This window comes from Gymnoscopelus braueri (assembly GCF_963280865.1).
Source record: "Gymnoscopelus braueri genome assembly, chromosome: 5".
In the NCBI taxonomy this organism is placed as follows: Eukaryota; Metazoa; Chordata; class Actinopteri; order Myctophiformes; family Myctophidae; genus Gymnoscopelus; species Gymnoscopelus braueri.
The window spans coordinates 26,107,531-26,135,283 of record NC_137606.1 but is presented as its reverse complement, the minus strand read 5'-3'; the positions used below and the strand labels follow the sequence as shown (position 1 = coordinate 26,135,283).

The 27,753-nt window shown below is 41.7% G+C and overlaps 3 protein-coding genes across 5 annotated transcripts; 1 reads left to right on the top strand and 2 right to left on the bottom strand.

Annotated features, from left to right (window-relative positions):
• Positions 1-1,834: 1,834 nt before the first annotated feature.
• Positions 1,835-4,483, top strand: LOC308084925 (high affinity immunoglobulin gamma Fc receptor I-like). 3 transcript variants are annotated; one of them, XR_013933126.1, is made up of 6 exons: positions 1,835-1,889; positions 1,992-2,027; positions 2,283-2,573; positions 2,776-3,051; positions 3,291-3,823; positions 3,861-4,077. XR_013933126.1 is itself a non-coding variant. In XM_080427912.1 (6 exons), the coding sequence occupies exons 1-6, from the start codon at positions 1,865-1,867 to the stop codon at positions 4,232-4,234; spliced, it is 1,176 nt and encodes a 391-aa protein (XP_080284038.1). In that variant the 5' UTR covers positions 1,835-1,864; the 3' UTR covers positions 4,235-4,483. The 3 variants fall into 3 exon arrangements, 2 of the variants coding, with proteins under 2 accessions (XP_080284038.1, XP_080284037.1); XM_080427912.1 differs by having other exon boundaries at positions 3,291-3,566; positions 3,963-4,483; XM_080427911.1 differs by having other exon boundaries at positions 3,291-3,566; positions 3,921-4,483.
• Positions 4,484-5,112: 629 nt separating this feature from the next.
• otol1b (otolin 1b) lies at positions 5,113-7,076 on the bottom strand (the record flags this gene model as incomplete). Its single annotated transcript, XM_080429148.1, has 4 exons — positions 5,113-6,017; positions 6,111-6,182; positions 6,483-6,572; positions 6,671-7,076. The coding sequence occupies 4 exons, from the start codon at positions 7,074-7,076 to the stop codon at positions 5,113-5,115; spliced, it is 1,473 nt and encodes a 490-aa protein (XP_080285274.1).
• Positions 7,077-17,345: 10,269 nt separating this feature from the next.
• sptssb (serine palmitoyltransferase, small subunit B) lies at positions 17,346-23,965 on the bottom strand. Its single transcript, XM_080428351.1, has 3 exons — positions 23,880-23,965; positions 22,893-22,979; positions 17,346-19,365 (listed from the first exon to the last, which is right to left on the bottom strand). Exon 3 carries the CDS (start codon positions 19,353-19,355, stop codon positions 19,065-19,067), a length of 291 nt encoding a protein of 96 aa, XP_080284477.1. The 5' UTR covers positions 19,356-19,365; positions 22,893-22,979; positions 23,880-23,965; the 3' UTR covers positions 17,346-19,064.
• Positions 23,966-27,753: the final 3,788 nt, after the last annotated feature.

The following is a 27,753-nucleotide window of genomic DNA, read 5'->3' as shown; positions in this document are numbered from 1 at the left end:
TACTTAGTTACTTTACACCACTGGTAGCCAGTTGGCTTTGTATTTTTCTATAAGGCTGTACAGGGTAAGGTTTCAGCCCCAAGTTCCTCTGGGCTTATATCAGCTGATCTGGGCCTGGTAACAATCACATGGACACCTTGGCCAAGGCAGCCAGACAACAGCACCTCTTCCTCCACAGACTGAAGAGGACTCTACTCTGCACCTTCTACCATAGCGAGTTTTGATGTGCTTGATTGATGTACTTTATTTAGTAAGACATGAGAACAACAGTACATGGAAGTACAAATTCACAATACAAGGTCTACTAAACTGGGGGTCTCATTAAGCACTAAGCTTGTTTAAGATGAGATCCCCATGCACACAAATCATGATGACATATAAGAGACAGAAAGATATACACACTGCTATACAGAAAGTCATACAATCAGCTTACAGGTTACTGGTATGAAGAGTGAAAAAAAATTACAAAAGAAGAAAAAGAAAAGGGGGAGTGGCTGCATCACTGCCTGGTGTGGAGAAGAGAATGCTGTTCCATAACATATTTTATCTCCACCTGGCTGGAACAGCCAGGAGGCGGAGATTATTATTTTTATTTTTTTGGTCAGTTTCCTTTTTTCCCCTTTCTTTTGTTACCTTTATTGACAGTGTAAAGAGATGGGAAATGTGGAGGAGAGTAATATTTAGCAAATGTGCCTTTCATCCGGCAATCGAACCAGGGACGTGATGATTTGACCATCGCTCCCACGTGGTATGCGGCCTAACCATTTGGCTATCAGGTCACCCCATAAGACTTCTGAACTCGATACAATTTTATAAACCGTAACAGGATATCTTGTACGTTCACATTTTGCCTTCCCTTTTGATAGCTACTGGTATGTTTTGTCAGTATTACTAATACTACATTCACTCCACCTCATCACTTCTTCTTCTGTGCATCATCCTCAGATGTCCAACTCAGTGCCATGCAGCCACGCCCTTGTCTCTTGTCCCTCTTGGAAGAGGCTGTAGAGAATGTTGTCTGTACGGGTGACAGGTGGTGATTATGTGGTCGGCAGTCTGCTCAGGCTGAAGCAGTCGACCCCAATCTATTTCCTGCATGCCACTTTGTGCTATTGAAAAACATGTGTTAAGACCATAGACTGTAAAAAGGTTAAGACTGGCTGACTGACTGACTGACTTGACTGACTGATGAAGTTACAACCTTGGTCATCTGGTAGAATTAGCCAGTCACAGAGCAATCATCCCTCCAGGCAATGGGATGTAGTGAGTGGAGCACTACAGACAACTGCAGATGAACATTCTTGTTGATCAGTCTTGTTTTTTGTAGGATAGGGGCCCCTTAGAAATGTTGTGATAAATTAATTGTCAAATGAAAAGAAGGAAGATGGGATGGTTTGGGATTTTTTGCTTGTTCTGCAAAGAATATGAGAACAAATGTATACATTCACTTCCTCTTTTATGTTGAAATAAAAATACCCTACTCAACCTTTCAGCAACTGAAAACTTAAAAATGATGTCGCTACTGTGCTTTCTTGGTGAATGTTTTATTAGGTCATTCTCACTCTATCATAAATGTTATGCACCATAATATATGATACAATATACATCTCACCACTGCACAGTACTTGGGTAAGGTCAGTCGTCATACCACCCGCCGAGCCATTGTGCAGATTCGCCTGTTTCCCTAAAAGAGGGCCCAATGTCGTCTTGTATTGTTACTGTATACTGTATGTTGGTTTCATGTCTGGGAAGTCGCCCCTCCCCTAAACAGTGAAAAAAACGTTTTCACTTCCCTTTTATGTTGAAACCAAACCAAAGAGAAATCAAAAGAATACTCACAATCATCAGAAACTGAACACTTGAAATGGAGTCCCTACTGCTCTTTCTTGGTGAGTTTTTCTTAGATCATTCTCACTACATCAGCAAGTAAACATTCAATATGTTTTCATTGAATACAGTAATAATGTTGCACCATATTTTGTATGTTTCAGTGGTTTTAACCCTACCACAGTCCATTGTACCAGAGGGTATGTATTAAATATGAATCAATTCCTATTTGCTGTTGAACATATTATCTATTTTTAGTTTAATGCTTCTGTCTCTGTTGTCCTGTGCCACTACTGAACAGATGGTAAACGTGTGTTCTGTAAATTAGGAAATTATTTTCGGTCGTGTCCAACCAGCCAATTCAACTAGTTAAGTAGTCTCTGTATATTTAATGGTTCGGTTATTCTCTATGAACTAAGGTAATCCTCTCTAAATATCCCCCACATTTTTGGTAGTTCTCACTGAGGCCCGATACCAACCTGTGATCACGATGGTGTCAGGGGATTCCAGGATCTTCTCTGGGGAGAGAGTCCGTCTGAACTGTAGCATTCCTGATGACATGTCCACCTGGAAGCACCTGTGGTTCAGGGGAAAACAGCTACTCCTGGAGTCTGAAGAATTCAGCTTGTGGAATGCAAACCACAGGGAGAGTGGGAAGTACAGCTGTCAGGGGACCAGGGACAGAGCAATAGGAGGACCTGCCCATCACACCACCCATAGCTTGCCTCTGGAGATACACGTGGACAGTAAGCACTTATTTAGAAATATCTGTAATGTATCTGCCGCCAGCAACTAGGTCCTGTATGATGTATTCTGTAACTGATTTATCTGTATGGACATTACAACAGATTACTAGCACATTATCATTGTTCATCAGCATTAGTCAAATCATCTTTATCAATACACTAATGACCAAAGAATAGTGTTGACCTTCTACTCTCTATTCAGGTGGGTGGGCTATCCTCCAGGTCCCGTCTCACCCTATCCTTGCTGGAGACACATTGAAATTAACCTGTCGTGTCCGTCGCAATCCAAAACTTCAGGAGGTGTTTTTGTACAGAGATGACATGGAGATAATGAGACAAAGTGGCCCCAACCCCCAACACCTGTTCCTGCCAAACATCACCCTCAATGATCAAGGACTATATTCTTGTAGGGCTACATGGGATGCTAGCCATCGCTCCATCTCTGCAATATCAGTGGCCCGTCAAGTGACAGTCTTAGGTACGTATATGAATTTACTGTGTCTAATATGTAGTTGATTTTCTGATTGAATAGTGAGACTGAGTATACTGTAGATCAGATATTCTGTACAGTAAACTTCATTCTACCGCTAATAACTGTAAAATTGTCACCAATAAGCCATGAGATGTTATTATGCTAGTATTGTCCTTTACCAACAATTAAGTTAAGTCATACTATTCAAGAATGCTGGCAATGTTTCTGCTTCTTCCCTATATCAGAGTTACTGACAGAGCCTGTGTTGGAGGTGGTACAAAATGATCCCTTGATCCAACCAAACATGATGAAACTGATCTGCCATGTCCAGTACAATGTCCGTGCTCCTGCTCCTCCTCTACATTTCTACTTCTACAAGGATGACGAGCGGCTCACGATGGCAAGCTCTAATAGCATCAAAGTGGTCAGGCTAACCCCAGGCCAATACAGCTGCAGGGCCAAGGTACCCAAGTTGGACCTGGAGAGATGGAGTGAGACCAAAGTCTTTGGGAAAGTGCCAGGTGATCATTAGCCTATTTTCATCAAACCTTTAAAGTTATCATTATTTGCTGATCTTTATCAAAATATTGGCCTACAGTATCTCTTTGAATCACTTTATTGTTCACCTCTGAACTGCATAGTGATGATGTGAAACAGTAATGATGTTCTTCAGTATGCAGGATACAGGATACAGGCAATTAACATGCAAGTTCATTATTTGTCATTTATGGAATTACAGCTGCATGTTGTTCTCGCAGCTAAAGGATAAAGTCTTGCTGTTTCATGTTACTCTTCAAATCCATGTTTAGAAATAGATGTTGATCGTGGCCTTCAGTCACAGTACAAGTAAAGTCAATTTGTCTCTCAACCAATAGAGACACATTCAAGGGTATCTCTCGTAGGTCTTCAGCCAAGAGCAAAGAGACCTATACCACCTCAAACAACAGCCCCTGTCCTCAGTCTGCACACTCCTGCTCAGCCCACAACGGCCTGGCTCACCCCTGAAGAGCCCACTGCACCTCAAAATTCAGATCGTACACCCAAACCTATGCTCTGTGGGGAGACAACCCAGACCACCAACCAAGCTGTTCCCACAGGCCAGACCACCAGCCAAGTTGTTCCCACCAGCCAGACTGAGCCTGCTGATATGTCTGGAGATTCATCTGATTCAGCAACCCCTTTTAAGTGACAAATCACCATTTTTTAATGTGCATTGTATGATTAAAAACAAATTATTGGTCTAATGAGCATATGATCAAGTATATTACAATTTACAGCTTAGAAATTGTCAGTCTTGCCAGCGATAATTACAGATATGCAATTTGATTAGTAATATTGTATTTGAGATCATAACTACATTAACTAGTAAGTCTCAAAGTTTGTATTTTGCTAATACAGTATACTGATTCAAAGCAAATAAAGTGTTTCATTAACTAAACTGAATGACACAGATTGATTTTATTTTAATATACATAGTCTATTAGCAATCCTATAATACAAAACAATACTTTTTAACATTTTAGAATTACTGGTATTCAAACTGGGAATTTGAATATCATGCTATTCCACGTCTTTCTGAGCCACTTGATATACTGTAGCAAAGCGGTACAGCAATAATATTGATCTTATCACATTTACAGTAAAATAAGGGGAAATAATCATGGAGAGATGATGAGAGAGAAAGGAGAACCATAGTGGTATAATTAGCATTTCAAGGGGTTACAAAAGGCAAATCTTTAAGGAAGTGTATGGTGTCAAACAAAACAAGTGAAAATTCTGAGTTACAACACAGAGTACAAGGTTAAGAATGGTTGTCGTGTTAAAGTGAGACAGATCACTGAGTTTAGATTGTATCAGTATAAAGGTGATGACTAAAATAGAGGGTTATGAGTTGAATAAACACGGTTCCCTCTGATCCATTCCAGACATACTGCCTTGAACACTCAGACTACAGTGACGGGCACAGTGGACAGAAGGAACTGTAAGGGTAGAGTATAGTTCTGCTACTCAGGTTTTTGACTGTGTCGTGGATGTGGTCATGTTGAACCAGTACAGTGTCCTTGAGTGTCAGGCCTTGTCTGAGTATAGCAGGAAGCCAGTAAATATGCTGTCATCCTCACTGCTGGCATAAGCCCCGTTCCAGTCTCTCAGTGTCTCCAGCCACACCTGGTCGCCCACTGCAAGCCGCAGTACTACAAGAGTTGATGCCTGGTCGATGTCTTGACCATAGAGTGAGTCCCGCGTCCTTACACGCCGTGCCCCATTGACCACGAGGGTGGCCCGTAGTGGCCGGTTACGGACAGTAATGTGGAAGGAGAAGACATAGACGCCGTCATAGACACAAGTGAAGCTGTTGGAAGAGCCATTGTAGTGGTTCTCTTCATTGTAAAATACCTTGTCAAAGCGGATAGGGGAGCCAGAGGGAGGGAATGATTTACTTGGAGTGATGCCCACACTGAAGGCTGAGCGTTTTGGTGGGGCCCCATTTCCATTTCCTTTCGCTCCTTTGAACCCTCGAAGGCCACGCTCTCCTCTCATCCCAGGGTGACCTCTGTCCCCTTTTGGGCCAAACATCCCTCTCATTCCAGGTTGTCCCTGTGGCCCCCTTATCCCTGGTTCTCCTGGTGATCCGGGGGGCCCTGGATCTCCCCGGACTCCTGGAGGACCCGCAGGACCATGTTTGCCATTGGTTCCAGGAACACCCATTCCTCCGGGGATACCAGGAGAACCAGCGTCTCCTCGCGCACCATTCTGACCTCTATCTCCAAATGTGCCACACTCTCCTTTATCCCCCTTATCTCCCTTCAGACCATTCTCTCCAGCCAATCCTGGAGGTCCAGCTGGCCCTTCTTTTCCTGGTTCCCCTATCTGACCGGACGTCCCATTCTGGCCACGTTCACCCCTCTGCCCGCCATCACCTCTGACACCACGCAATCCAATTTCACCTTTCTCACCTTTGGAGCCAATGTCGCCTGTAGAGCGAGAGACTCTATATGAGGATAATTGAGGTTCAGTAACAGTAAAGAAAACTCACAAATCACCAATCAATTTCTGTATATCTGTACCTTTTCCGCCTGGTTTTCCTGGTATTCCTGGTGTCCCAACCGGCCCAGTAATTCCTGGGTGACCTCGCTCCCCTGATAAAAGATTCATACTGTAGATTGAAACCACAACTGCTAATACTACCACCACTACTACCACCACCACCACTACTACTACTACTACTACTACTACTACTACTACTACTACTACTACTACTACTACTACTACTACTACTACTACTACTACTACTACTACTACTGATAATAATAATGATAATAATACTAATATGTTTTTTTATTAAATAAAATAGAGTTTTAATAAAGAGAGATCCACTATGTCTGAATTAAGAATTTTGAAAGCCTATGTAATCATCATGTCATATCATTCATATTTACCCGTGTCTCCTTTGAACCCCATAGGGCCAATCAGACCCTGTGGTCCTGGTGAACCTCTGGCTCCCGGCTCACCGTTTTCACCAGGTGTACCTGGAAGAGATACAGATAAATAAATAAAAAACTGAGGAATAGTCTTTTGTCATTAGCAAGTAGTGACATGCAGCATTCAGAGGAACGCATATACGTACCTGGAAGTCCCCTGTCCCCTGTCGGCCCATGGGGACCTCTTTCAGGGGGGCAGCACTCACAGAAGTTGAAGTAACACTCATTATAATCCAAGGTGTAATTCTCATGCCCACCCCCCGGGGCCCCCGTGCTCTCAGTGTAGTACTCAGGGAAGACCTCCTCCCCTGGATATGTGGTGCTGTCCGTGGTAGCCAGTGGGTCGGACTCCCCAGGCTTTGTCTTTTCCACACTCTTTACGGTTTTGGGCATGCTGGTGGTGAGAAGGCTGTGCAGGGTGACCTGAGGAACGGGTTTCTTGGTGTACTGGTACTTGGGCTTTGGTGTGGTTTTACCCTCAGAGTAGGGAGCCAGTGTGAGTGCTACCACAAGTACAGCGAAAAGGGTCGAGCGACAGGAGACATTCGCCATGGTTGACTGGTATCTGTGAACTGATAAATATGTGTATCTTAAGTTCTGAAAGATCATATGCATTATCTCCTTGGCGGGTGATGTTTTGCCCCTGTCTGTCTGTCTGTCTGTCTGTCTGTCTGTCTGTCTGTCTGTTTCTGTCTGTCTGTCTGTCTGTCTGTCTGTCTGTCTGTCTGTCTGTCTGTCTGTGTCTGTGTGTTTCTGTCTGTCTGTCTGTCTGTCTGTCTGTCTGTCTGTCTGTCTGTCTGTCTGTCTGTGTGTTTCTGTCTGTCTGTCTGTCTGTCTGTCTGTCTGTCTGTGTGTGTGTTTCTGTCTGTGTCTGTGTCTGTCTGTCTGTCTGTCTGTCTGTCTGTCTGTCTGTCTGCCTGTCTGCCTGTCTGTCTGTCTGTCTGTCTGCCTGTCTGTCTGTCTGTCTGTCTGTCTGTCTGTCTGTCTGTCTGTCTGTCTATTAGTAGGATAGCTCATAACATTATGAATTTTATTTGCACAAAACTTGGAGGAAAGGAAGGTCATGGGCCAAATCAGAATAGGCCATTTTCACAGCTGCCACTTAGACATGAGATAGTAGGGTAATCACAGGCGTTACCAATCATACTAATTAAGGTTTTGTTCCATTTCTTGTAGCAGAGCCTTTCCTGAACATGCACAATAGGAACATCCTGACTCTGAATGGAATAGTGTTTACCTACCATACTATTTTACATCAACATGGCTGCTGTGCTGTGATTAAGGTCTATTCATTCACCTTTTATGGCAATTGGTCAAAAAGGGGTGTGGCTGTGTGTGTGGTCTATCTCAGAAATGTTCATAACTTATGAACAGATGCCACAAAACTTTGAGGCAAAGTCTGTCATGGGGCAGGGGAGAATGTATTAGCTGTTCACTCCCCAGGGCCTGTGGGGTGTCATCGGACTTGACTGAGCCTTTGACTCACTGGGCACGCACGCACGCACGCACGCACGCACGCACGCACGCACGCACGCACGCACGCACGCACGCACGCACGCACGCACGCACACACACACACACACACACACACACACACACACACACACACACACACACACACACACACACACACACACACACACACACACAGGGTGACTAGTAGGGTGTCATCGGACTAGGGTCAGAGGTGAGGACTTGCCAGTTGAACCTGTGGGCCACTCCCGGTGCCGGTTCTTGAAATGATAATTATGCCAGTGTACACTTTTCACCTATAGTACATTATAAATACAACAACACTCTAATATACAACTCATTTAACCTATTCCCAAAAGGGGACGTGGCATAGGTGTACAAGGCATTGCAACACTATGCCGAATCTACCCCCTCCTTGTCAGAGGGCTACACTCTGAGGACATATTGTACATATCATTTTGCAGTTTTCTTTCCTTCATTCATCGTGCAAGCTAATTAATACTTATTGATCAGATTGAGTATAAAATATGTCTGTCATGTATTTTCCAAACCCACTGTAACTTTCAGTGAATCTTAATTTTTGAATCTTTATTCATTTCATGAACTAGACATGTTCAAATCAAATATGTAATACTACACCTAACATTAAAAAAAATCTGAATCCCTTTATATTTTCATGCAACTTTTTGACCAGTAGGTCAGGATGTCTAAAATTGTAATTCAATGTTTGCACTTACCTTGATGTTCCTGCGTAGTCTAGTCATTTATCTTCCTCTCTAGCAGTGATTTGGACACAGCAGAAGAGCTCCAGGTCTCTCTGATATCTCTGCCGGTCTTGGGCAAAGGAGCGTCCCCACCAATGAGGGTCTTTGCTGGAAGCTCAGGGGGAGGTCTGAAACCCAAATACATGCTAATCTACAGCAGGCTGGAGCCGACCCAAGCAGAACCACTGTGCTGTGGTCCACTCTCTGTACCCCTGTTGTGTAGAAAGGTGCTTTTGTGACACAGGATACAGCGCCCGCCAGAAGCAGTCCCTCGATGTGGGCTGGGCGAAGACCAAAGGCCATGGGGCAACGGGTCACCCGATATAGGAGGAATTCCTCCAACATCCACCTTGCAATCCTGCCACCCGGCTCTTATGGTGGGACCAGAGCCAAGCTAAGAAGGATGTAGAGGAGAGGGCACCACCAGAACCCCTTCTCTCACAGTACTGAACAACACTGTTACTATGTCCAAAGCTGCAAGAAGAGGGGCAACACATTTTTGGATTTAGTCAGACTCTAGTATTTAGGGTCCTCAAAATATACCTGGTTTACATATAGGTTTCAGCTTGCATATAAATGGATGTAAATTATGTCTATAATATGATCTGATGAAAAGTTGTCTTTTATTATATATATATACTGTATGAAAATGTATGTGTTCATACATACATACATACTTTATATACTTTATACACAAACACATATTGCATACGGTATGTGCGTGCGTGCGTGCGTGTGTGCGTGCGTGTGTGTACTATATAGCCTATGTATGTTGTATGCTGTATATAATGTTTAGCTGTACTCGAGCGCCGTAAAGGGAATTTGATCATTGCAATGCACCTGGTGAACATCCAGAGGAGAGATTTAGCTTTAAGAACACTGAAAATCTCCTCAGGCAACAATTTCTAAACCTGAGCTGTTGTCAAAGGAAACATATTATCTCTCTCATCTTTAGTGCTGCTTGCTTGATCACTGTGACTTACTTTCTACACATCAGCACAACATTACATAATTACGACCAAAGAACCTTACTATATTCGATTTATGGCATACCAAGAAGACAACTTACAAGACACCTACAATTGTTTAATAAAAAAAGCAATGTAATGTTGCTGGCGAGTCAAAATAGCAACTGGCTGCTGACAAAGTTTGAGCATGGTTGCACCAGTGGACATGCTTGAGCTGTCATAGACCTCAAGCCCTCAGAGGGATCTATGACCAGCTATGAATGAGCAGGAAGAAGGGAAATGAAAGAGGGAAACAGAGTGCAGAAGTGAAAGTGGGATGGAAGGGGGTGGAGAGAGTTATGGGGTAATAGTAGCCTACAGGATGGCGCAGCAATGTGTTAAAGATGAAATGTCCTAATCTTGCATCGTGTCAACAACATGAGAGTTATCATGCACACCAATGTCCCCTAATTTCAATTACATTTCAATTACAACTACTGGATTCTCTTACTTCTTATCACTATTCCCACATCTTCCCTTTCCTTTCAACTCCCTTTTTTGATACCTCTGTTCACAGAACATGTCCACCATATCTCCAGTCCCTCCTTTATTCTCTCTCACACACTCCTTCCCAGCAGCTCAAGTGAAGTGTCCCCAACTTGCCCTTAGACAGCTTCCATAAAGGACAAACAGAGATGGAGAGTGGGATATGCATCTGAGAGACCGGGGTTCCTCTGGGGTTCTTCCTGTCTGACCTCAACCTCAGCCCCTATTCAGACCACACACAACAGCAGCGGTCAGCTTACAGTGCCAGCCTGGCCACGGTGGACCCAGGCACCGCTCAGCTGTCCATTCATTTAACACTGGCACCAGCCACCCCACCCCTACCGCCCTCTGCCTCCGCTTCCCCACCAACACCGTACACTGCAGCAGGGTAAGTCGTGGGGAGAACAGAACACGTGAAGAGTTAATTTGCTCACCAGGTGCAGCAGAGCAGATAGGACCAAAGATGACTTGGATGGATGAAGGTGATTCCCTTACATTAACCCCACTCATGTGAAGCAGATCTCCAAGTGAATGAATGTGATATTGAAAAAGTGAGAGAGAGAGTAAGAGAGACTTTTGCTTTACTTAGTGATCATACTGTAGCAACCAACCCTTTCTCTGTATATTGTGTGATTATTACCTCTGCTTCACTAACCGTTAACAAGGCTATATAAGCTGCTTCTTGTTCTTGCGAGATCTTATCAAATAAAATCTAGAAAACTCTGAATTAGCAGCTATTGACTTTGGAAAGAGATTGTGGCAGTGAATCCACAACTTATGTAGTGGGACAGAATACAAAAGGACTTTCTTTTGCAACACTTTCAGTGAAGAGTTGTTCTAATGTTCGATTCTAATGTCAGGACACAAAGGTGCACTATATGTACCCATGTCCATCAACGGTAATATAATTGTATTTCGCAGGGGAGCAAAGAAGGGAGGTTTAGGTTGGTAATTGGAATAGTATAGAGTGAGGAGGACTGCACCTGAGTCTTTTCAAATAGGATGGGGTTGCTGGAGCTCAGAGACGAAGACTGAGAGCTGGGTGGGGGTGGTGTTCTCTCAACTATGGGCTTGAAAGCCCAGAGAGAGGATTATAATAGATGTGGTTCATGGTTGGATGGATTACCTAAACTCTTTCATCTGGGGTTCCACCTGTTCATTCTGTCGTCCTCTCTCGACCCCGCCCGCATCTTCTTCCAGCTTCCATGAAACCTGTCTTTTCTATTACCTATTAGTCTCTCTTGAGTGGCTCTAACCACATCTCCCAAAGGGATTTGGGACGTTTAGGTGCATGCCCTACTTACACCCTCCTACCTCAAACTACTACAAAGACATATTGGATGCAGTCTCCCTAATGCACTCTCGCTGTGTAGTCATTAATTTAATCTGGTATCATTGCACAACCTGTAATGTGATCCAGGAAATGTGTGACTGCATTTGGTTAGGATGTGGGGGAATTTTCACAAATTGGATGACTCCATGCAAGAATACATTTTCCTTCTTCCCCATCTCAGATCAAAAACATCATGACACTGTTCCTCACCCAAACTGTTCCTCTTCCGTGAGTGCTGGCATTCTTCTGCTTTCATTGAGCTCTTGAGCCGTGCATCTGGTAATTAGATTATTACTTGTGACTGACTGAGTCAGTCACAAGTAATAATTGTGCTCGCATTCTAGCTTCTGTAGCTTTTATCAAAATCTCTCTCTACTGCCTTGATCCATTTCTATGATGTTCTCAATCAGAAGCCAGAATATTATTTAAATTATTTATCATGAAAGGTTTATTGCACTGCAACAATCTTAGCTTTAATAGCAATAATTCCTCTCAATGGCCACTTGGTGGCAAACTTTTGTTTAGAAACAAATCCACTGGACTCCAGTTCACAGTCAACTGACAGTCTGGGGCTAAAATATTTTAGTGTAATTTCAGATACCACCAATATAACGAAATTGATAAATAAAACCAGACAATTTATACCACACAGCAAAATTCTCAGTGTCACTTTAACTCTGAGAGCTTAACAAAACACATTTAAAAATGTTAAATTAACATAGTCAAATTAGAAAAAATTATGTTCTTGAAGAAACAGTTTTGGGCTTGGTTGGTAGCCAGTATGTAGTAGTTAAGAATAATATAGGAAGTGTTAAGAACGGTGATAGTGCTAAGTATTAGTAGTGTTAAGAGTGTGTATAGTGTTAAGTATTTTACAGGGTACTGCAAGACAAGTACAGGGCAGTAATTTCATGGAGGCCATGAAGGCCATGGTTGCCGTGGCGATTGTACCATTTCTGTCTCTGCCTCTTTCCTCACTGTATGGTTATTACACACCAGTGTTTTTTGTTTGATGATTCTAAATTCTTGCTCCCCCTATCCATCCCCATCAATTAATGCTGTGACTCTGATTAGTCCAGTGCTGATGAACTTTTGACTCAGGAGTTTCTACAAATATTGATGATTTGTAAATACAACTACATTATTTTGTGGAATAAATATATTTTGTATTTATTTCACTGACAGTTATAATAATTTAGTATGTATTAAAGAAAATTATACGTTAAATGTAATTTAATTCATCCTTATCAGCAATTTAATATCATTGTTTTATGGCCTTCCTTCCCTGGCATTTGGCTTTTGTGACCTAAAAAAATTAGTAGTTCACCCAAAAAATTACTTGTTTTCTATCAATTACACACACCATGAAGCCTTGAATTCATGGAGAAATTTTAGTTTTTGTTGCATTCCTAAGCCAATAATTTGTCTATCCGGAGGGAGACTCAAAGAGACTCAAAGAGTCTCCTACCGGGGGGGAAACAGTGGTTGCTTGGGGAAAACAGTGGTTGTTAGGGTCTAATAGGCTGTTGCTAGGGCCTATTAAGCCGTTGTTAAGGTAAACAACCAGCTCAGTGGCCTTGTGGTTAAAGTGTTCACCCTGAGATTGGGAGGTTGGGAGGTTGGGAGGTTTGCTAATGAGCTTCGGGCAGTAGTGTCCTACCCAACACTGAGGTCTAAAATTCTCAAAGAAAGAGTTGGGAGACCACCTCACCACAGCAGAGGTGTAAAATAATGTCTTATTCACTTAAAGTTCTGAACTGTAGCTTGAGGATTTCATACTAGTAAACGTGCATCTTCCTCTGTTTCTTTGTTTAACCACAGTAGTAGACTTATAATTTCCTAGGCGGCTGCTGTAGAAATAAGCACATTAGGTGGGAAGCCACTTATAACAGTAGTCTGTTTAATGTTGCTCTGCTCAAAATAGCACATCTTGCTACCTAATTGAAGCCCGGTCCGGCCAGCCTGTATTTCTGCAGACTACTACGCACAACTCTGAGCTTCTTAATACCCTGGGAGACTTTATTAACAGTTTGTCAGTAAATTCTTTGAGGGCTGTGTACCTGTGATGGACAAATGGTTGGTCAAAGGCAAAATTTGTGATGCTTTGAAAAACATCCTTAACATCTCTCGCCTTGGCAACCCAGTACATCCAGGTCAACCAGCCCTGGAAGAAGATCAAAGGAGCAGACACAGATAGGAAACGTGCAGGCACAGTGACGGGTGTGCCTGCGAATGTTGCATGCTTGCTGTCCGTGATGCTGTTACCATACATGCCAACAGTCAGCCAAAACATTAGAGACCAGTTTAATGTCCCTCAGTCTTGCATCACCACCATTATGCAAGGTACAGGCAGCTTTGTATGTACCCTGGCGGCAAACCACCGCATTGGCACTGTCAGTTCTTTGTTCCAGAAACTAGAGGCAGACTAGATTGAGGCTTTGAAGGAGAGATTTGGTGGACACACTGGACAGCAATAACACATGGATGCAATGCATTGTGAGCTTGAAGATCAACAATTTTCTTTTGCATGACACCGTTGTACGGAAATATAGTATAAATCAGGCTTAACGCTTTGGTGAGTCTTGAAATCAACTCCAGCTTTAAGTTCAAGGTCATTGTCACATCACAAGTTTACAGGTATAAGAGAGGGTGACATAAATTTCCCTACAAGCTCCCACAAGTTTCAGTTAAAAATAAATTAGCATAAGAGTAGAGGGGGAAAATGGAAAATGTCAAATAACAAAACAACAATATTAACAATATAGTTATTATGGTTTACTCAATAAACAAAAAAACTTTCATACAAAGGCAGAGTACCCTACCTAATGAGCATGTAGCAGCAGATATGAAATATGCATGAAGTGCTTGGTCCTAAGTTCCCAACCTGGTATGTTGGGCATGTCCACAGAAAGACAGCATTTTAACAATTTCTCTAACACTAATAGGAGGGCCGTCGGGTGGGCCGGCGGTCTCAGACATAACCATATTTGGAGGCTGGCCGGTGGCCCGTCACTGCACTATACCCAGACATAACATAACTCTATGGACATAACCCATCACATGCCCATATATGGGCATATACTGATAACATCAGGGATCTCCATATATGGGCATTAAAGGGACAAGGAATGACACATACTGTACAGAGATTTCCATACAGTATATGGGCATATCAGTCGGATCGGCGGTGTGAAGGCCACGTAGCTGCCCAAACCTCTAGTAGATAGAATGCATAAACCAAAATATAGGCTTAAAGTTCAAATGTATCCTCCTTTGCACAAAATAAAAGATTTCCAAGCATGTGTTTCGTTGTTAGCTTGAAAATCAATTGTTTTCAATCAGTGTCACCATCGTGTAACGGAATATAGGGTTTGGCACCAGCTGTACTTTCATGCCTGCTTGGGTGCAGGTTTTATCTGACTAGCCACTCCTGTGATTATATTGACTGATGTACTGTATAACAAAGACACAGAACTGGGAGCTATTTCCCTGAGTGGTGAGCACAATGGTAATGATTAATTCCTCCTCTGTCTTTGATCAACAAATAATTATTACACAATCATTCCACATGCCAAGGCACAGACTGGAGTCATGACCAGTTTGACAAAGATTTGAAAAAAGATTCATCCAAAAGAGCAACCATAGGTACACACTCCCTAAGCATTTTCTAAGTCATTAAAACCCGGAATGTGTTCCAGGAAATCTAACTGTATTTATTCAGGGTGGGGGAATTTTTCATCAATTGGAATACTTAATCTTTCTTCTTCCTCAGTGTGACTTTACACAGACAGAAAAAACAATTAGTAACAGACAGAGAGAAAACACACACACACGCACATATGCGCGCGCGTGCGCACGCACACACACGCACACACACACACACACACACACACACACACACACACACACACACACACACACACACACACACAGATATAATACACCCATATTGGGGTGCATACAGTATGTGTGATTATCTAATGATCTAATAAAGCTAGTTGACCATGATTTGCATTTAACATGTGGATGTCTGAGTGTGTGCATACTGCATTTGGATCTGTGTTCTGTTGTTACGTGCGTGTGTGCATGCGTGCGTGCGTGTGCGTGGGTGTCCACTGTTGACTGTGTCCATCACAGCACTGTACATTGTTGAACAATAGCATTAACTTATAACCATAGAGACAATGTTTGTAATACCACACACCTGTTCACTGGGGTTGAACAACATAGTATTTAACCTTAGATTATTGGTCAAATGAACCCTAGTGGTGGTGGTGGTGGTGGTAGTGTGTGTGTGTGTGTGTGTGTGTGTGTGTGTGTGTGTGTGTGTGTGTGTGTGTGTGTGTGTGTGTGTGTGTGTGTGTGTGTGTGTGTGTGTGTGTGTGTGTGTGTGTGTGCGTGCGTGCGTGCGTGCGTGCGTGCGTGCGTGCGTGCGTGTGTCATGTGCCTCTCACGTGCCTGACAGTTGCTAGGAGTTCTCACGTTTTTTTGTGGTAAACAAGCGGAGTAGCATCTAAAAGCAACACAAACAATAACCCTCAGTGTGTAGTCCTGTTGAGAGCATTTTTACAGAGTCAGTAGACAGCTTTGTTTATTTACACCTGCTCATTAGGTAGATAAACTCTGCCCTCTGCCCTGGGCAATTTGAATGGGATTCAAATTAACACATGAACTGCAAACAAATGACTTGTGCTTCGTGCTTCAAAGACCCTAATTCTTAGCCCTACCGAACTACACTAGCATTGCTGTATGGTAGCCTTTACCTTTAGTGCATGCATTGTTATTGTTATTATATTTTATTATATAATATTCGTATTATCTAACAACTACTACTAAAACCACTTATACAGGCTGAGGACACAACAGAGCCGAATAGGATGAAACAAAATGCAACAGGACCAAGAGAGGACTTCAGTTGTGTATTTGTCAGAACCTCAGCTTCTGTATGTAGGTTGAGAATTGGGAGTATTGTGGGTATTGTGTTCCAACAACATCCTGAAAAACAAATGAGATGGTGGTGTCTAGTTACAAATCCTAAAGTTAGGAACCCACGTGATAACCAGACAATTGCTGTTGTTATTCCCTCTCTTGTTTTCTTTGTGAATGAGAGATCGTATTAACATACAAAAACATGAGCCACTGTTTCATCACTTTGCCCCGGTAATAGAAATTAGTTGTTTTCATAGCCTCTACATGAGTTTTGCTCCAGCAAAACAGTAAGCTTCCACATAAAAGATCCTCCTGCCGGCATGTGTGGACAATACAGTAGGTTATTGGGGTGGAGGAAACAAGACCTCTCGGGATTCATTCTTACGCTGTGTGAAAAGGGGGAACCGGTCGGATGGTTCTGCCTCTTATTGTGTCCCTCATGAATGCGTTAGATGTGGCACATGCCCTTGTGTTAGGAATGTGTGTTTTGTCCCTTCTACCAAGTCATGATACTTATATACTTATACCCCCACAGCTAAATCCTGAGCCTTAATTTAACTAAGAGGGTAAAAAAGAATGGCTGCTGTATGTGTGGTGTACACTGAATTGATATGCAACTGGACGGACAAGAGGACTGTATGAATTTGCATGATATTTCTAATCGTCAGTGTGCACATTGCAGGCATGCACGTGACATCAAGCAGGGGACAAATCTATATGAGAACAAGCAGCCAAAGCTTCGGATATTTTAAAAAAAACGTTACTTTTGTAATATTGGAGAGCCATCATACTGTAGGTACTATATATTTAATTATACAGATACGGGTGATAAAGTAAAGATACTGTGATTGATATATCGGTAGTCTTAAACTATCTCAAAGACTCCTTCATTTGACACATTCAGGAAATGTCTCTGACTCCTTCAGCGATGAAGCAAAACTGAAATGAAATGACAAACTGAAATATAAACACACCATTTGAATTGAACAAAAAAGGTCAAATTCTGCTTATACATACATTGTATATATCCACAAGAGAACATTGATATAAATACAAAACATTGGTAATTGACATTGTAACCAGCCAAGCTTTACCAGTATATTAAAATATATTCTGATATAAATACAGTTAATTTACAGATCATCTACATGCTGTAGTCAGGAAGCCCGTAACCCAAATAGATAAGGACATGCTCTCCATCAGATTCACTATATTTGACTTTTTCCAGTTTGCTACAGTTCAACTGTAGATAAGGAAGAGAGTGTACAGATTGGCCAGTCAAAGACTTTGCTTTTCATACAGGCCAATTGAACTATATAGTGATTCTATGGTTTCACGTGACTATGCAAACAGTTCCACTGAAGCTTTCTAAACTCCGTTCTGCTACAGAACAGAGGCTGTTGATCAAGCAAAGCTATGTCATTAACAAAAGCCAAGCCTCAAATACAAAGCTGTCTTGTTTCAATATTTGCTGATCACAGAGCACACCTACCTGACATACCAACAGTTAAATCACTGGAGATAGGGAGAGGGCTGAGCGTATTCAGATACAAATGTTAAATTCATTATTACATACATTGACCAACAATTTGCTAACAGGTAGGGATGGGACAGACTTTTCCCAACTGTGCAAAAGTTCCCTGATTGTCACACTCTTGAATATTTTTTAACCCGGGTCCTCTCACTCTCTAGGAAAATATAGTTTGTGGCTGAGCCACCATGCAAACTGTGCTCTTGAATCATTTTCATGGCTATGGCTTTGACTTTACCCTCTCTCTTTCATAGTCACATCATATCTTATAAAGTGATCAAAGTGTCTAATGGCAATTGGTCTGACTTTAATCCATGATTATTTGTCTCTGGCTTTGTCTTGACTTTGAGCTGGTTCATGATTCAATACAAAGACGTTAAGTGCATCATAGTTTTTGGAACTAGTATTGTCTCATTCTTTATCAGAAATCTGTCAACAACCAGTGATAAAGTACTCTTGGCAGGCAGGTAGGCAGACAGACAGATGCATGCATGAGCACACACATACACACAATGAAATGCACAGCATCAATCAATCAATCAATCAATCAATCAATCAATCTCCAGGATTGGGCAAAATGAAGGGAAGGACTTGTCATATTGGGAATTAAGCACCTATAGTTGGACAAGCATGCAAATCTATTGCCCTTGTTGGGTGAGGTCTTATCATGCAAAACTGATAGGTGGTATGGATCCCACAGCAAATATATGAGGAATAACAGAAATACAGGAGAAGGACAGACAACATTTCACAACAAGGTTGTGGAAGTAACATACAGTGACATCTGTAATACCATGGGGTAATGGCCAGGGATTGTTGGGGTAAAGGAAAAACTAAAGCCAAATGTATACTTGTAGCTAGCTGTAACTGACACAATCATGTGACAAAGTATACATTTGTATTAAGGCTCTGATTTACCAGATGAACCACATGAACCGCCTTTCTTCAGCCTCCTTTGGCTGAGCCAAATAGAAGTTCATTGCACCCAGTTTCTTCCTCTCATCCATACTCTTTGTTTTAGTTCATGAGTGCCACAGTGCTTTCAGGCTGACCACCGAGGATCCCGGAGAAGAATTTCAGCGCCAGTCGTACGTGGATGGGCACGAAGACATAGGAGGTGTAGATCACCATGGCGATGGCAGAAAATAGGATGGAGTTGAAGATGGACTTTTCCCAAGGTTCCAGGACGTAGATGCCAGTGATGAGCAGATACTGGTAGTACAACCAGCCTAGGTACTCCCACATGTTCTTAAAGCTCATCCTGTATGGATGGAGATAGGGAGAGGAGGTGGAGGTTTGGGTCATCATGAGGGCCAGCCTATAGGGAGAAAGAGGGTGAGAAATAAAGTGAGAGAGAGCAGATAATAGAGAAATGGTGGAGACTGTTAAGTAAGGCATGAGGAGAACAAATATGAAAGTGTGCAGTGTGAAAATGGACAAAAACACAATGTCAAAATATGAGAAGTGGTATGTTGCGCATGGATGAGGGTGGAGATGTCACAGTCACATGATGGGACAATAACACAAACAAGCCACTGACTTGTCGGACGACATGACATCCAATCTGGTTATGTTGTGAGGAGCGGTATAGGACTCTGTTAAAGGTCAGCATTCAACCTGTGTTCGATGTCATTATGATTTGTTTTACCAGAGGCAGAGGGAATATTTCTGTGATAATGAATCACTGTAATAATGAATTGTTTTCAAATATACCACCATATGCCAAGGGTGACACAATGGCACGCACATGTGCATTTTTTAAAGCTATTGTATGAAAAGATTGTCATAAAAAGTCAATGTCATTTTAGAAAAAGTTTTCAATGTTTCATAATTCTGTGAATAACACTGAATTCTAATTCTCTTTGTACATTTGTTACTATAAAGCCGTCATTAGTGCGGTTGTGTTTATCATAACCCTACAATCACTTGTACACTATGGAATGGAAAATAATCCTTAAAAATATAACAATCTTAGTAGATGTGGGTCTGTGTTTATTACTGAAGAAGACTGAGGAATTAAGAGTGTAACCAAGCCTCTATAATTAAGCCAACAACAGAGCCCTAGGGGGGCAATCAGCCAAGTCTATGCAGAGGTTATGGGACCTGTAGGAATGAGTGAGATAAGCACAACGCTTAGAATTAGGCATTGAGATACCCTTTGTACTGGATGATGGAAGTTAAATGACATATTTCCTTTTCTTCCCATATGTAATCGTATGATATGGCACACATGCATACTGTTACACACGCACACAAGTAGAATCCTTTCCAACTCCCATAATTAGCCTCATAGCATAATTGCCTAAGTCATATTTTTAAGGTTTTCAGACAAGAAGAAATGAAAAATCACTATCTGCCTAAGTCATCTAGTTGACTTCGGCAATCATGAGATTTTTTTATTTATTCCCTAAGTCATGTTTATCTGCCTTCATTTCTGCCTAACTCTACTCTCCTAACACTGCTGATTCACCCTGCCTTATTGCCTATGCCCTCAGCCTATCAGAATGCTTATAAATGTCATCCTACATCAAAAAGTTGACAAAAGGTTTTTGTCAGAAAGTGATTTTGGAATGTAACAAGCATTCTGATACTCTGATACTGTGTGCAGATTTGCGTGATGTTTTGGACAAGTAGTACTGTACAAGGAGTACTGTAAAAAAAAATTGATAGGTCTAAACCATTGGTTCTCAAAGTGGGGTCCGGGTACCCCTAGGGGTACTTGGGGAGGTTCCAGGGGGTCCCCAGCAAAATGTGATAATATAGCATCACAATAATTTTAACCACTTTAACCTTTTATACTTTGGCTATTCAAAAATAGCAGATATTCAAGATCATAGCGCGGCAAGTAGCGCGGCACTCGCCGCGCTATGAGCTTGTAGATCTGCTATTTCTTTTTAAACGTGAACATTTGTGCAAACTTTTGAATATATATTTTTTTAAGCGAACATTTGTGTTCTCAAATCTTTGCTACTAGGGGTCCCTGGAACAACATATTTTGAGATGGGGGTCCGCGGCCAAATACATATCATTTTGGGGGTCCTTGACATGAAAAAGTTTGAGAACCACTGGTCTAAACAACTATCTATTTTTATGAATGATCTTGGTATCTGACATCATATCATATTGAAGCGTGCCATCTTGGCATAGCTCAAGTTTTCCTACCAATCCTATGATTTTATTAAGTTCGAGGTTGTACGGAACTAATCCTAGTATTAGTTCTCCCCTTTCCTCTAGAGACTGCATGTGTTTTGAGCTGTACAGAGCGCAGGCCCTCCGAGGTCACTGATTATCTCTGGAGGAATACAATAACAGTTCAGTGGATTTAACTTCACCATCTATGACAAAGCAACAACACCTCCAGCGACGCCCGGTCAGACAACAAGTGTTGTTCGAGACATTTGGACGCTGTTTGTCCAAGATAAAGTGTCACATCATCACCTTGCCATCTTCTGTCTTAACCTATGAGCTGGCTCCAACTGGCCAGCTGTCATTGTCAGAGCTGATAACAACTTCCTTTGTGTATAACTATTGTGATCATTGACTGTTCAGTGAGAGAGATATTTTTCTGTATGGTGCCTTGTGTATTGATTCTCCCTCCTCTTTGACTGACAGAGTATTTTCATAAAGTACTCCCCCATTGCCAGCAATTTTCGTGTTTTTTTTATTTCTATATTTTGAAAATCTTCATGAAAATAATTTATCAGACTGTTTTTTAAAGACGCAGCACAAATCCGCCACTAGAGAGCAGCACATGACAGTTTGATCAGCTCCTTGGGTCACTGTTACCCTTCTTGAGCGATTAGACAGGGAAAAACATGAAAACGGATGTGACGTCGTCACACATCGTCTGGTCGCTCAAAATTACGATGTGATACACGACGGCGATGACTGATCGTCACCCAGACCATAGATTATAGAAGAGAACCTGTCCGTTTGTCTGTTATACCGTGTGAAAACCCGTTTGTTTACCTATTCTTGACGAAAATGACCGGGAAAAAAAATCAAAAACCGGAAACGGAACCCAGGTCATGAAACCGGATGCAGATGTCGGTGAAGTAAGTGGAACTCGATAATAACATTGAATTTTAAGCAGCATAGCGCGATCAGAGATTAAACAATGAACGCGATTCCAACGCGTCAAACGCGTCAATGGCGTGGGTGGATTAAGTAGTAATTGACGCGTTTTCGAGTCAATGGCGTTTATAGAGTTAATACAATGTCAACTTTTTAACTTGAGAACCAGCCTGTGTCTGTTTGATTCCGTCTCATCTTTTTTACTCTGGGTTTTCAGCTGTTTAACTAGAAAAAGTTTTTATCAACATAGAGCAGGATATTCATTCCCTTATCAGCTCTATCAAATGTGTTTAACAAAAATCGGCCTCCTGGTGGCGCTATAACAGGCCCATCTGAAAAATGTGGTGCAGAGGTTCTGTTCTGGGATTCAGGGAGTGTGTGAGCACAGTTTCGCTGCCATCATGCCAATGAGATTAGCTGTTCACAGACGGACGGACGGACGGACGGACGGACGGACACACACACACGGACGGACAGACGGACGGACGGACAGGGTGCAAAACATAGTCTCGGCCATGCCTTCGGCCTGGTGTAGACAATAATTACAATGTATATCTGCTATTTTCATTTTTTATACATTTGGAAACTTGTGAAATAATGAGTAATGAGTACTTTCTACTTTTGGTACTTTAAGTACATTTTGATACCATTATTTTTGTAGGCCTAAATTTTGAATTCTAGACTTTTACTTGTAACAGAGTATTACTACATAGCAGAAACTTTTACTTTAAAAAATGTGAATACGATTGAGCATCATCATAACACACTTACTCAGGGCAGGGGGCGGGGCGGGACCAATAGGCGAGCTTCAGCTTCAGGTGTGTTGGTAAACTGGACGAACATTTCTAGAACACAAAACTTTGGGAAGGAGAACGGGGATGAGCTTTATAAACCAATGGTTAAGATATGTGGGGAAATGAATTCAAATTAGGATAACAACTCTGGACTGTTCAAATCATAATGTTGTGAACATACTTTGACAACATATTTGGTGCTGCAATATGATCCATTATAATTAAACCCAACACATAATTAATACCTATAAGAGTGGTCCTAATTGTGTTCATTGTAGACCGCAATAGGCTATCCTATTCATAACCCTAAATATGACTTATGAAACATGTCAGAAAACATTGTTTTGTGTTTAATGAATATGTTATAGCCCAGTGGTTCTCAACCTTTTCAGGCTGTGACCCCACAAAATAATCACATTTGAGCTGGGGACCCCCCACCCTGACAAGCACTTGGAATTGTAGGAGTTGAGGCATTACATTTAGTTGGACTCTGTTCCACAGATAAATATTGTGAAAAAAGCAGATCTACAAGCTCCCAACGCCTGGCGAAGGTGTTATGAGCTTGTAGATCGGCTATTTTCAAAGTTTTTGCCTCTTTCTTATATCATTTGACAATTTGGCCAATATTTGACCAGTTTTTATAGTAGAGTTTGTTGATTACTTTTGATGCAGTAACGGTATATTTTTTAAAATTCCTTTAAAAAAAACATTGTCACTTCACTGTCATCTGGGGACCCCCCAAAAATCATGTGGGGACCCCCCTGGGGGTCCCGACCCACAGGTTGAGAAGCAACGAGTCAATTACACTGATTGAAAATCAAGTCTATATTTCTGTAAACATTCTAACTTGTGCAGTGATTACTTAACACCTAATTAATGCCTAACTGTAAGCTTGGTGTTCATTCTATAGTCTGCAATAGGCTATTCATATTCATAGTGGAATAAATTAAATAAGGCTACTCACTTCAGCTGACTTGAGATCCCCTGATGGTGAAGTTTATAGCGGGATGCTCTACAGACAATGGCGTCCCACTGCTTCTCCGTTGCTTTGTGTAAACGAAAAGCTGCCTTACCAGTTCCCTAATGGCCTATATAGTAGACCTAGACCATACAGTGAACCAGGATGACACCACACCCACTTGCACTACTCTTGTGTTTACACTCACCTGGTTCACTGAACCAGGTGAGTGGTCTGGTCATGGCATGGGTTAATAGCTACAACATATGAGCCTTATAGACAGTGGTGGAAAACGTACTCAGATTATCATTATTTATTATCATAAATTACTCTGTAGTGGAGTAAAAGTAGGCATTTGCCTCTGAGATGTAGGCTAGCCTAGTGGAGTAGAAGTAAAAGTATTGAAATTTGAAAATACTCCAGAAAAGTACTTACATTTTTGACTTAAGCACAGTACTTAAGTAAATATACTTAGTTAATTTGCACCACTGATCATGACAATATAGGAGCTATAGCCTATTACAGTATTGTGTACAGTATTGTGTTCAGTTCAGACACTATGCAGCATCTTCAAACTTTTTTCCTCCTTGTCGCCAGTGCCGGCCCTGAGCGATTTTACCTGGTGCACCCGGCGTGGAGATGGTGACATTACATTAAGACATTATAATGCTATAATTTTTATTTGTTGTTGTTAATAATTGTAGCCTAATACTTGTAGCCTTTTTCAAAGCACTTTCACTGTGTTGTTGTTCATTGTATAGCTGAGCATTTGCTTGCTATATATAGGGCTGTTGAAAAATAAAGTGACCCCTTTGGAAAAATGAATGCCCACCCTGATAATAGCCTGTAGCCGGATTTTTTTGGGGGCGAACTACTCCTTTAAGTACAGTACTCAAGTGTACTTACTGTGACTGTCCACCACTGCAAGTTTGAAACATTTGACCAGGCTGATAATAATCACCTGTCAGTTGAGTCACAGCCTGTCACAGTCACAGTAAGGGTTCAGACTAATTGAGCATCTTGTGAACATTCAGATAGAACATAGGATCACACTTTTTGATTGCCTGCCAGTTTGGCCTTTCTTCCTGCTCCTGCAGAAACCATAGAAGAGTACATCAGATGAAACATGGCTGCTCCTCTTCTTGACATCATCATCAGAGTGTGATGCCCAATTTACTTCCCTGTGAGTCATCTCCTCAACCCTGCTTCGCATTGCTGCACAGCAGTATGCTATGCGAGTTGTATTGCAACATATCCTCACACTGACTGGCTGCACTCCGGCCGGCATATTCCTGGAGCAGAATGATCCGTAATCTATGGAGTGTAGCCTACTTTAATATCGCATTAACAGTGGTTTAAAGAAGTAACTAAGTAAATTTATTCAAGTTCTGTACTTAAGTGTAATTTTGAGGTATTTTTTACTTTACTGGAGTATTTCCAATAGGCCTACTTTTACTTCTACTCCACTGCATAATATAGCCTACATATTTTACTGTGACTTACACATTGACATTAAGTCGCTATATTTAAACAGTGCAAGCTGGTGAAAATCTCTCCATCCCCATGGGGATGATCTCTGCAGGGAACGTACTGAATTCTTACACTGACTGGACAATACCGTGCATTATTAATAGGTAGGTAAACAAGTGGTGCCTCTATTTGCACTATTTACGGATGAGCGAGCACGTGTCAGCGTGATAACATTCAAGGACAGGGTGCACTACCAGTGTTGCCATGTCCGCTTATTATAAGCGACTTTGGACTTCTGCAAAGTTGATTGAAAATATTGGTAGTTGTGGGTTGCGTTTTTTGGGCTGGTTTCTAAAGTGTAGTTGCTTATTTTATTTGGGCTTACTTCCTAATGTTGTTTAAACCAGTGGTTCTTAAACATTTTCATGTCAAGGATTCCCAAATTAATATGTATTCAGTATTTGTCTGCAGACCTCCATCTGAAATCAGTTCATGCCAGGGACAAGATTTGAGTTTTTAAAATGTTTTAAAAATATTCCACATTTTTGCAAATTTTGAAGATAGCCACTGTCTGCATATAGGTTTAAAGTGCTCATGTGACTTTTGGGCTTGTTTTCATAGACATGGTTGCTTATTTCTCTCACTAACCTGGCAACACTGTGCACTACCAGGACAGAGGAACTATCAGGCCAACAGGTCAAACATTTCCGTCATACAGTTTATACAAAGGTAGTGGGAGTAAAGCAATGTATTTTTTTTTTAAAAATCGTGAACGGAAATGATGGAACAGACGACAGCTTCTGTTCTGCTTTGCAGGGGAGAGGGGACTGACTATTAGTTATGCCTATTTCACCAACACATTTAAACCGGCCAATGCTGGTTGTTAGCACAGTAACACTGGCAAGCTCATTTTCTTAAAGGAGAATACCGGACAAATTAAGTGTTGTCTTTGATGTCTCGTTACTCACCGACCGACGTGAAAAGTGGCGTTCTTTTTTTCCATAGATTCCCGTGTCGTCATTTTTTAAACCCCCTCCGTTGTCAGAATGGGAGCGCGTGTTTCTTTCCATGCTTGTTTCCTTCCAGAACCTGGCAACTCGTGTTGCCAGGTTCTGGAAACAAGCAACCAGTGTTAACTCGTTCGCCATTAACGGTGGCCTCGCAGGAAATTTCAACGCATGTTTGACTATCATGAGACTCCACAATGACTAGCAGTAGAGAGAAAAACAACTTTGCCTCGGTTATAATAGACGAATCTCCCTAACCCACGCGCTCCCATTCTGACAACGGAGGGGGTTTAAAAAATGACGACACGGGAATCTATGGAAAAAAAGAACGCCACTTTTCACGTCGGTCGGTGAGTAACGAGACATCAAAGACAACACTTAATTTGTCCGGTATTCTCCTTTAATTGTACATGGAAAATATATTAAAAATCACCAATACATTTTAAAAAATAAAAAGAATTCAGGTTAACTAAAATGTGTAGTGATATTGAATAGGCTACTACTCATTTGGAGGGTGAACTTCTCAAGGACTCCTGGGGGTCAGAATTACCCAAAATAGACCAGATTTTACATTGACAGTGAATGTAGTATGCAAGCCCACACTTGCATGTATGTGAATCTTCAATAGGCCTACAGGAATGCAATTAGTAGCCTATAACCAGCTGCAAGGTGACAACTGTGTTGCAAGCCAAGGAACTAAGGGGGTCAAAGGAGATCAGAAACACGACAGAGAAACCGCGCTCCTTGTCGTTGTCTCCAAACCCAGAGGGATTCACTCCATTCACTTTCCCAAGTGGATCTGATTACTGCTAACAATCAGCTCAAGTTTGCGAAACACATGATCCAGCCTCCCCCTCCTTCCCCCAAGATCGAATCTGAGACTTGTCAAATAGGACTTCCTTCCCCTTCCCCCAACCGATATGTCCTCAATCTACCTTCATACCAGTAGTTCTGCCCACCATCTGGGGAAAGATAGTTTCCATAATTCCAAAGTTATATTTAAAATCAAATTGATTAATTAATTAAGCTTATTTTTCACAACTAGCCCTTACATGAGGGCTGGTGATAATTCACTGTATTACTTGTTATTCAGAGTAGGGCATTGTCAATATTCAATGTCCCCATATTGGCCAATTGAGCCTGGAGAGGGAATGTTGGCAATAACAGCCAAGTGGTATTGAGCAGTCTAGGGCAGACCAATGAGACCATACTTTGCTGCATGGCGTAAAATAAAAAATTAAAATGACTGTTGTATTCTTGCATCATTATGAGCTCACGTGTCGTTTTGGCCTATGGGCTCAAAAGGGCAATACAGCAAAACAAATTTGTATTCATTTGGACTCACTGCACCTCATCAGACTCTTAACAGCATTGTTTGGACTTACACTTTGTGGCTTTATATT

Bases quoted from the DNA above. Each gene is read 5' to 3' on its own strand.
- LOC308084925 (XM_080427911.1), top strand. From the start codon at position 1,865: ATGGAGTCCCTACTGCTCTTTCTTG. The intron at 1,890-1,991 runs GTGAGTTTTTCT...TGTATGTTTCAG, and splicing joins GTCCCTACTGCTCTTTCTTG to TGGTTTTAACCCTACCACAG. The intron at 2,028-2,282 runs GTATGTATTAAA...CATTTTTGGTAG, and splicing joins ACAGTCCATTGTACCAGAGG to TTCTCACTGAGGCCCGATAC.
- sptssb (XM_080428351.1), bottom strand. From the start codon at position 19,355: ATGATGACCCAAACCTCCACCTCCTCTCCCTATCTCCATCCATACAGG.